Raw genomic sequence first — 10301 nt, forward strand, 5'->3', positions numbered from 1 at the left:
ATCTCAGTAAGGTGTTTGATAAGGTTCCCCACGGTAGGCTACTGCACCAAATATGGAGGTATGGGATTGAGGGTGATTTAGCGGTTGGGATCAGAAATTGGCTAGCTGAAAGAAGACAGAGGGTGGTGGTTGATGGGAAATGTTCGTCCTGGAGCTCAGTTACCAGTGGGGTACCACAGGGTCTGTTCTGGGACCACTGCTGTTTGTCATTTTTATAAATGACCTGGATGAGGGTGTGGAAGGATGGGTGAGTAAATTTGGGGATGACACTAAGGTCGGTGGAGTTGTGGATAGTGCGGAAGGATGTTATAGGTTACAGAGGGACAGAGATAAGCTGCAGAGCTGGGCTGAGAGGTGACAGATGGAGTTTAATGTGGAAAAGTGTGAGGTGATTCACTTTGGAAGGAGTAACAGGAATACAGAGTACTGGGCTAATGGTAAGATTCTTGGTAGTGTAGATGAGCAGAGAGATCTCGGTGCCCATGTACATAGATCCCTGAAAGTTTCCACCCAGGTCGATCGGATTGTTAAGAAGGTGTACGGTGTGTTAGTGTTTATTGGGAGAGGGATTGAGTTTCGGAGCCACGGGGTCATGCTGCAGCTGTACAAAACTCTGGTGCGGCCGCAATTGGGGAGGATTGTGTACAGTTCTGGTCACCGCATGATAGGAAGGATGTGGAAACTTTGGAAAAGGTTCAGAGGAGATTTCCCGGGATGTTGCCTGGTTATGGAGGGAAGGTCTTATGGGGAAAGGCTGAGGGACTTGAGGCTGTTTCCGTTCGAGAGAAGGAGGCTGAGAGGTGACTTAACTGAGACGTATAAGATAATCCGAGGGTTCGATAGGGTGGGCAGGGAGAGGCTTTTCCCTCGGATGGTGATGGCTAGCACCAGGGGACACAGCTTTAAATTTAGGGGTTGATGTCAGAGGCAGTTTCGTTACTCAGAGAGTGGTAGGGATGCGGAACACACTGCCTGTAACAGGAGTAGACTCACCAAGCTGAAGGGCATTTAAATGGGCATTGGATAGGCACATGGATGAGAATGGAATAGGGTAGGAGAGTGGGGCTTCAGATTGGTTGGCACAACATCGAGGGGCCGAAGGGCTTGTAGTGCTCTGGAATGTTCCATGTTCTACAGCATATCTGTGGAGAATGTATATCAAAGAGGGAATAGGCATTCATAGTGGAGGGAATGATCCACAATAAAGTGAGGTTTCCACTAAGGATCGAGCAGAGGCCTTCGAGAGCAGATGGAGATCATTGTGTGCGAACCTGTTACTCCCCACACATCTTTCTCCTTCCAGCTACACTGACTGATGTGAAGGATTACCCTTTGTAGAGCAAAAACACGCATACACACACTCTCTCACAGACACTTATAACCCTCGCTCCCCTCCGACCCCACGCACACACACACACACACACACACAGCTCAAAAACTGCGTGAATCCATGTAAGATTCCGTAAATCCGTTTTATAGATTCGAATCAGTCTGAACATTGTGGCACAGACAGCCACACACAGGGAAGCTCACACCTTCAATACATTATCTGGGCCGACATGTCACCAAGTGTTAAAGTTCATTTGAGAATGTAACTTTTAAATGTTCAGTCATTTACATGTAAAAGAACTGATACCAACATGGTCATTCTAAAAGGTGAGAGACTTAACAAACAATCCAGGACTTTTTCAATATATAATTTCAGTTGCATCATGCTGTAAACTTTTGCTATTAATTCTGTGTCTTACGATTTTATTCTCCACAACTCTCTGATGATGGAGCAGCGCTCCGAAAGCTAGCGCTTCCAATCAAACCTGTTGGACTAGAACCTGGTGTTGTGTGATTTTCCCCTTTGTACGGCAAAATCAATTGCATTTTCTTTCTGTCCTTTAGCGCGAGTGTCTCTCTCTTCACATTGGCCAAGCCGGAGTGCAGCTTGGGAACGCCTGCTGGGAGCTGTATTGCCTGGAGCATGGCATCCAGCCGGATGGGCAGATGCCCAGTGACAAGACCATCGGAGGTGGGGATGACTCCTTCAACACCTTCTTCAGCGAGACCGGGGCGGGGAAACACATTCCCCGGGCGGTGTTCATAGATCTGGAGCCCACCGTGATTGGTAAGAGGAGGGATTGGGGGGGGGGGGATTAGAACATAGAACGTAGAAAGGTACAGCACAGACCAGGCCCTTCGGCCCAGGATTATTCCTAATCTAAAATAAACTAATTTAACCTACGCACCCCTCAACTCACTGCTCTCCATGTGCATATCCAGCAGTCACTTAAATGTCCCCCAATGACTCTGCTTCCACCACCGCCGCTGGCAACACATCCCATTCATTCACAACTCTCTGAGTGAAGAACCTACCTCTAACGTCTCCTTTATACCTTCCTCCTGATATCGTCAAACTGTGACTCCTCGTACCAGTCAGTCCCGCCCTGGGGAAAAGTCTCTGACTATTGACTCTATCTATTCCCCTCATTATTTTGTACACCTCGATCAGGTCTCCTCTCTCCCTCCTTCTCTCCAGAGAGAAAATTCCGTGCTTATTCAACCTTTCTTCCTCAGGCGTGCCCTCCAGTGCAGGCAGCATCCTGGGAAACCTTCTTTGCACCCTCTCCAAAGCCTCTGTATCTTTCCTACAGTAGGGCGACCAGAACTGGACACAATATTCCCAGTGTGGTCTCACTTGGAGAGTTGGAGCAAAACCTCGCGGCTCTTAAACTCGATCCCCCTGTTAATGAAAGCCAAAACACCATGTGCTTTCTTAACAACCCTGTCCACTTGGGTGGCAACTTTGAGGGATCTATGTTCTTGCACACCCAGATCCCTCTGCTCCTCCACACTGCCAAGAATCCTGTCTTTAATCCTATATTCGACCTTCCAAAACGCATCACTCCGCGTTTATCCAGTTGAACTGCGTCTGCCATTCCTCAGCCCAGCTCTGCATCCTGTCTATGTCACGCTGCAGCCTGCAGTAGACCTCTATACTATTGACGGCACCTCTAGCCTTTGGGTCGTCGGCAGATTTTACGAACCCCCCCCCCTCCCCCCCCCTCAACCTGTCAGCCGGTTTCCTCACGAAAGCCCTCACAGCTTGGCAGGAAGGCGTCCTATTTTCCGGAATGTTCCGTGCTTGACATGTGGCTTCCCCACCTTGCAGATGAGGTCCGCACCGGCACCTACCGGCAACTGTTCCACCCTGAGCAGCTGATCACCGGCAAGGAGGACGCGGCTAACAACTACGCCCGGGGCCACTGCTCCATCGGCAAGGAGATTGTGGATCTGGTCCTGGATCGCATCCGGAAGGTGGTAGGTTGTGCAACGATGACGGCGTCCAAGTCCCAGCTGCACCAAAGCCCCTTCTCGTTATTAACTGCTCACATTTGGCACATCCCACTATCTCTGTGGAAGCGAGACCTCACTCGTGGGCATATGATTCGAACGCGCACCGAAACCCTACTCATTGACCCCTTGGGTCACTTATTACCATCAGTGCAATATTCTCATCGACATGCACTCAAAAATGGCGTGGAGATTCGCTTGACACCACACTCGAGGCACAGTCTGTGTACACTTACTGCTACACACTCCTTGCTCACCACCCTCAAGGGGACCCATGCCCACCTCCGCGGTGCCACTGCTGATTTCGTGTTTCGTTTTAATTTTCTGCCCCTTATTTGCCCACAGGCTGACCAGTGCACGGGCCTGCAGGGTTTCCTCATCTTCCATAGTTTCGGGGGTGGCACCGGCTCCGGTTTCACTTCCCTCCTGATGGAGAGGCTCTCCGTCGACTACGGCAAGAAATCCAAGCTGGAGTTTTCCATCTACCCGGCTCCCCAGATCTCCACCGCGGTGGTCGAGCCCTACAATACGGTGCTGGTCACCCACTGCACCCTGGAGCACTCCGACTGCGCCTTCATGGTGGACAACGAGGCCATTTACGACGTGTGTCGGCGGAACCTGGACATCGAGAGACCGACCTACACCAACCTCAACCGCCTCATCGCGCAGGTGGTGTCGTCCATCACCGCGTCCCTCCGCTTCGACGGTGCCCTCAACGTGGACCTGACGGAGTTCCAGACCAACCTGGTCCCCTACCCCCGCATCCACTTCCCCCTGGTGACCTACGCCCCCCTCATCTCTGCCGAGAAGGCTTACCACGAGCAACTCTCGGTGGCGGAGATCACCAACGCCTGCTTCGAACCGGCCAACCAGATGGTGAAGTGCGACCCGCGCCAGGGCAAGTACATGGCGTGCTGCATGCTGTACCGAGGGGACGTGGTGCCCAAGGACGTCAACGCCTCCATCGCCACCATCAAGACCAAGCGCTCCATCGCGTTTGTGGATTGGTGCCCGACTGGGTTCAAGGTGAGTGTTGGGTTGGTGCTGAATCCACGAAGGGGGTGGGGGGGGGTACCCTGGGGAAATGTGGAATGTGCAAAGCACATCGGTTGGGCACAACATGTCTACTCTATCCAGATAAAGAGTCGACTCTCCACCCACAAACATCAGTAACAAATCCTTCCCATTTCTGGACCAACACGGAGCCCCCCCCCCCCCCCCCCCCCCCCCCCCAACCCCCAACCCCGAGACTTGAGGTCAAAGTTCTCTCAACTTCAACCCTCGATTGACGCCCTCAGTCAATCAGGAGAATGTCGCCTGAAAACTGTAGGGAATCGAATCATAAAACACAAACATGGCTTCCTTAGCATCATAGTCACATTGGAAAAGGAGGCGATAAAGACATGAACGAGCGACCAATGCTGCCTTGCTGTGTATATTCCATCAGAAACTGAAGCTTAAAAGTTTGGTGAAGGGGTCAATGTTCACGCAGATCTGGACACTTATCCAGTGACATCACCCAACTCTTAAATTTAAGCTTGAGAATTACCTTTGTTTGACCAGCTGAATCTGGCATAATTGTATTCCCTTTTACCCCAACAGGTCGGCATCAACTACCAGCCCCCGACGGTGGTGCCAGGGGGCGACCTGGCGAAGGTGCAGCGGGCCCTCTGCATGCTGAGCAACACCACCGCCATTTCCTTGGCTTGGACCCGCATGAACCTCAAGTTCGACAAGATGTACGCCAAGCGGGCCTTTGTGCACTGGTACGTGGGGGAGGGGCTGGAGGAGGGGGAATTCCAGGACGCCCGGGAGGACATGGCCTCGCTGGAGAAGGATTACGAAGAGGTGGGGGTCGACTCTTCCTCGCTGGACAGGAAGGCCGAGGAGGAAGAATGAGGTCTATTAATTTATTCGCCGAAAAGATTTTAACTTATTTCACAGTGTTATTTTCAATATTATTTAAGAGAATAAACTTATTTTAAAGGAATTTGTGTGCAGCGATTTACACGTTCAATGTACGACAATCATTTAAGACTTGGCGTTAAGTTAGACAATTGAAAAAGACAATTATATAGCACTTTAATCAGATTCCTAGGGCAGGTGGACAGAGGAACTTCTTTATTTGTCATTTGGAGATGCCGGTGTTGGACTGGGGAGGACAAAGTTAAAAATTACACACCAGGTTAGAGTCCGACAGGGTTATTCGGAAGCACTAGCTTTCAGAGCGCTGCCCCTGCAATAGGTGGTCTTGGAGTATAAGATCTATAATTCTGTGTCTCACGATCTTATCTTCCACAACCACTTGATGAAGGAGCGGCACTCCGAAAGCTAGCGTTTCCAAATAAACCTGTTGGACAGTGACCTGGTGCTGTGTGACTTTTAACCCTTTTTAATGAGTGATCCTGATGATCTGATTGGTAAAAAGGTTTGAAGGGTAGTCGACCGATTAACACGGTTCTCTCAGAAAGGAAACAGAGGTGGACGTCGGATAGATTGGAAAGTAGGAGCTGAGGGAGGCCCAGAGAATCCAAGACCAATTTGATAGTGACCCTCACTAAAGACTTAGAGTCATAGCGTCATAGAGATGTACAGCACGGAAACAGACCCTTCGGTCCGACCCGTCCATGCTGACCAGATATCCCAACCCAATCTAGTCACAATTGCCAGCACCCGGCCCATATCCCTCCAAACCCTTCCTATTCATATACCCATCCAAATGCCTCTCAAATGTTGCAATTGTACCAGCCTCCACCACATCCTCTGGCAGCTTATTCCATACACGCACCACCCTCTGGGTGAAAACGTTGCCCCTTAGGTTTCTTTTATATCCTTTCCCTCTCACCCTAAACCTATACCCTCTAGGTCTGGACTCCCCCACCCCAGGGAAAAGACTTTGTCTATTTACCCTATCCATGCCCCTCATAATTTTGTAAACCTCTATAAGGTCACCCCTCAGCCTCCGACGCTCCAGGGAAAACAGCCCCAGCCTGTTCAGCCTCTCCCTGTAGCTCAAATCCTCTAACCCTGGCAACATCCTTGTAAATCCTTTCTGAACCCTTTCAAGTTTCACAAAATCTTTCCGATAGGAAGGAGACCAGAATTGCACACGATATTCCAAAAGTGGCCTAACCAATACAGCTGGAACATGACCTCCAAACTCCTGGACTCAATACTCTGACCAATAAAGGGAAGCATACCAAACGCCTCCTTCACTATCCTATCGACCTGCGACTCCACTTTCAAGGAGCTAGGAACCTGCACTCCAAGGTCTCTTTGTTCAGCAACACTCCCCAGGACCTTCCCATTAAGTGTATAAGTCCTGCTAAGATTTACTTTCCCAAAATGCAGCACCTCGCATTTATCTGAATTAAACTCCATCTGCCACTTCTCAGCCCATTGGCCCATCTGGTCAAGATCCTGTTGTAATCTGAGGTAACCGTCTTCGCTGTCCACTACACCTCCAATTTTGGTAGCTAAGGTTCACATCAGTGGAATGGAAGGGTACAGCTTGCTTGAGCAGGATTATGGAAAAACAATGCTTGATCCCTCCTGCCTGGAGATAAAATTGCAGAGTTTTGAATCACCCTAAGACCCGTATGAGCATAAGTAATACAAAGAAGAATAGGCTTTTTGGCTCCCTCAGCCAACTCCGCACTCAAAGGGATCATGGTCGATCCCACATGCCTCGTGTCCACTTTCCTGTGTTGTCCCTGTAACTGTTGCTTCCCCTACTGATCAAGAATCTATCCACCTCAGCCTTCAATACACTCGAGGACTCTGCTCCTTGTCTCTCAATGCCAAGAAGTTCCAAAGACTCTCAACGTTCTGACAGAAGAAATTCGTTCTCAACCCAGTCTTAAGATGGCACCCTTTTATGCTGGGCCTGTGCCCTCTGGCCCTGGAAACATTCACTCTGTCACACCCCTTAAGAATCTTACACATTGAAATGAGATCACCTCTCGTACTCCTAAGTTCCACTGAGTTGAGTCCCAATGTGTTTAGCCTTTGCTCATGAGACAATGCCAGGGTGGGAATACTTGGCGGTCTTTCTTGGGCAGCGGGGCCTGGTAGATGGATTCTATAGATGGGAGGTTGGCCTTTGGGGATTGTCCGGGCCCAGTTCCCCACTCTCTGTAACCGTCTCTGATCTTGAATGGTACAGTTGCCGTACCAGGTAGCAGTGCATCCCGACAGAATTCTCTGGATGGGCCAACTATAAAAGTGGACAAGGGTATTCGCTGCCGTGCCAACTTTCCTCAGCTGCCTGAGGACGAAGAGACATTGTTGGTCCTTTTGTAACCAATGCGTCCGCATGAAGAGTCCAAGAAAGCTTGTTGTGGATGACCACTCCCCGGGAGCTTGACACTCTCCACTCGTTCCACCTCTGCGCTGTTAATGTGTAGGGGTGGGGGGGGGGCATGAGTAACATCCCGCCGAGAGACAATATGAAGGCTAAGTGTGAGTAAAGAGCTCTGGCAAAACTGGCCAATGGGAATGAGGGAAAATTCCAGTGGTTGGAGCCATATCTGGCACAGAGGAAGATGGTGGGAAAATTCCAGTGGTTGGAGCCATAGCCGGCACAGAGGAAGATGGTGGGAAAATTCCAGTGGTTGGAGCCATAGCCGGCACAGAGGAAGATGGTGGGAAAATTCCAGTGGTTGGAGCCATAGGCGGCACAGAGGAAGATGGTGGGAAAATTCCAGTGGTTGGAGCCATAGCCGGCACAGAGGAAGATGGTGGGAAAATTCCAGTGGTTGGAGCCATAGCCGGCACAGAGGAAGGTGGTGGGAAAATTCCAGTGGTTGGAGCCATAGCCGGCACAGAGGAAGGTGGTGGGAAAATTCCAGTGGTTGGAGCCATACCCGGCACAGAGGAAGATGGTGGGAAAATTCCAGTGGTTGGAGCCATACCCGGCACAGAGGAAGATGGTGGGAAAATTCCAGTGGTTGGAGCCATACCTGGCACAGAAGAAAATGGTGGGAAAATTCCAGTGGTTGGAGCCATAGCCGGCACAGAGGATGTCGGGTTACGGTCGCTGGATGCCGGCTATTTGAGCTCCAGAACATCATTGCAGAATTTCCTCAGGACAGTCACCTTGGCTGAAACATCTTCATCTGTTTCATCAAGATCCTCCTCTCCATCATTAAGCCAGAAGGGATATTCAGAGGTGACTGAATAACATTCACCATCAACCTGACTGCTCTCTCAGAGACCAATACTGGATCAATTATTACTGTCAATGATCCCTTTCGCTACTTTGGAAAAAAACGTCTGTGATCGTCGATTGAGTTTTGCTGCCAACAAATTGATGCAGATAATTAATGATGACCATCACAACCACTGATCGACTCAGAGCTCTTCACCCTCTGGCAGGTAGCAGTTCTGACACCATCATCTCTGCTTATGCGCCACCCCATATCCCGATGTCAAGGACAAAGGTCATACCCATGATAACCTAGATGGTAAGTTGCTACACAATGATGTCATTGGCCCCTTTAACGCAGAATCTAGCAGAGCCATAGGCTAATGGTGGACATAAATTGGTCAGCATGGTGTTGGCAAGTTAAAAGTGAACGTGCACTGGCTCCCAGAACGTGGTGCGCAGAGTGCTCTCTACATTACCTCCTTCTCGACCAGACACCAGCAAAAACTGTCATGGCGCCATCTAAATTCCAGGCGATTTGACCTGATGATTACGAGAACGAGATCTGTCCAAAGGTTTTCGAGCACGCGGGTAGGACAGCGCAGACAATACGGCTGGACCATCCTTCATCCGAGCATCCGGAATCCGGAAAGCTCCGAAATCCGAAGTTTTTTTTTCCCCTCGTGAGAAAGGCAGTTTGGCGTGCAAACAGTTAACCCAAGTCGACGCCCACTCGGTGCGTGTCACTCAGATGCGACGTTGGCGGGGGTGCGTGGCCAAGAACATAGAACATAGAACATAGAAAAATATACAGCGCAGTACAGTCCCTTCGGCCCTCGATGTTGCGCCGACCGAAGCCCACCTAACCTACACTAGCCCAATAACCTCCATATGCCTATCCAATGCCCATTTAAATGCCCATAAAGAGGGAGAGCCCACCACTGCTACTGGCAGGGCATTCCATGAACTCACAACCCGCTGAGTAAAGAATCGACCCCTAACATCTGTCCTATACCAACCTCCCCTTAATTTAAAGCTGTGTCCCCTAGTAACAGCTGACTCCATACGCGGAAAAACCCCCTAATCATCTTGGACACTAAAGAAGCGACGGGTCTGGATTTTCTCACAAGGCCTGTCTTACTTCGTAAATTTTGCTCCTTAGGTAAGATTCGTAAAAATCTCACCGTTAAACTGTCACTTACTCCGAAAACCAAAAAAAAATTCCGAATTCCGAAAAGCAGCTGGTCCCGGATAAAGGATCGTCTACCTGCCTTTGCCGAAAAGTAGCAGGATGCTTCAGGCTGAGGACTAACCAGATAATATTCACGAAGCCCAGACCGCTCTGCAAGCAGTTATCTACGAGCAACCGACAAGAAACAGGAACAAAATTGGCACAAGGCTCACCTTGCTGAAATGACTCATATTCTTCAAAGTCACCTGTGAAACATTAGATTAGATTAGATTAGATTACTGACAGTGTGGAAACAGGCCCTTCGGCCCAACAAGTCCACACCGCCCCACCGAAGCGCAACCCACCCATACCCCTACATTTACCCCTTACCTAACACTACAGACAATTTAGCACGGGCCAATCCACCCTAACCTGCACATCCCTGGGCACTAGGGGACAATTTAGCACGGTCAATCCACCCCGACCTGCACATCTTTGGACTGTGGGAGGAAACCGGAGCACCCGGAGGAAACCCACGCAGACACGGGGAGAACGTGCAAACTCCACACAGTCAGTCGCCCGAGGCGGGAATTGAACCCAGGTCTCTGGCGCTGTGACGCAGCAGTGCTATGACGATCTCAT

At 50.2% G+C, this 10301-nt stretch overlaps 2 protein-coding genes across 3 annotated transcripts in view; one reads left to right on the forward strand and one right to left on the reverse strand.

Moving 5' to 3' along the window:
- Nucleotides 1-10301, reverse strand: part of LOC140470119 (histone-lysine N-methyltransferase SETDB1-like) — a 556598-nt gene that overhangs the window by 60862 nt on the left and 485435 nt on the right. The window lies entirely within an intron of this gene.
- Nucleotides 1929-5241, forward strand: LOC140470128 (tubulin alpha-1C chain-like). Its single transcript, XM_072566574.1, has 4 exons — nt 1929-2116; nt 3161-3309; nt 3688-4368; nt 4945-5241. The coding sequence occupies exons 1-4, from the start codon at nt 1996-1998 to the stop codon at nt 5239-5241; spliced, it is 1248 nt and encodes a 415-aa protein (XP_072422675.1). The 5' UTR covers nt 1929-1995.

This window comes from Chiloscyllium punctatum, chromosome 50, assembly GCF_047496795.1.
Source record: "Chiloscyllium punctatum isolate Juve2018m chromosome 50, sChiPun1.3, whole genome shotgun sequence".
Classification (NCBI taxonomy): domain Eukaryota; kingdom Metazoa; phylum Chordata; class Chondrichthyes; order Orectolobiformes; family Hemiscylliidae; genus Chiloscyllium; species Chiloscyllium punctatum.

Coding starts and splice junctions, on each gene's coding strand:
- LOC140470128 (XM_072566574.1), top strand. CDS start 1,996: ATGCCCAGTGACAAGACCATCGGAGGTGGGGATGACTCCTTCAACACC. Junction 2,117..3,160: donor TCTGGAGCCCACCGTGATTG/GTAAGAGGAGGG, acceptor CCCACCTTGCAG/ATGAGGTCCGCACCGGCACC. Junction 3,310..3,687: donor TGGATCGCATCCGGAAGGTG/GTAGGTTGTGCA, acceptor ATTTGCCCACAG/GCTGACCAGTGCACGGGCCT.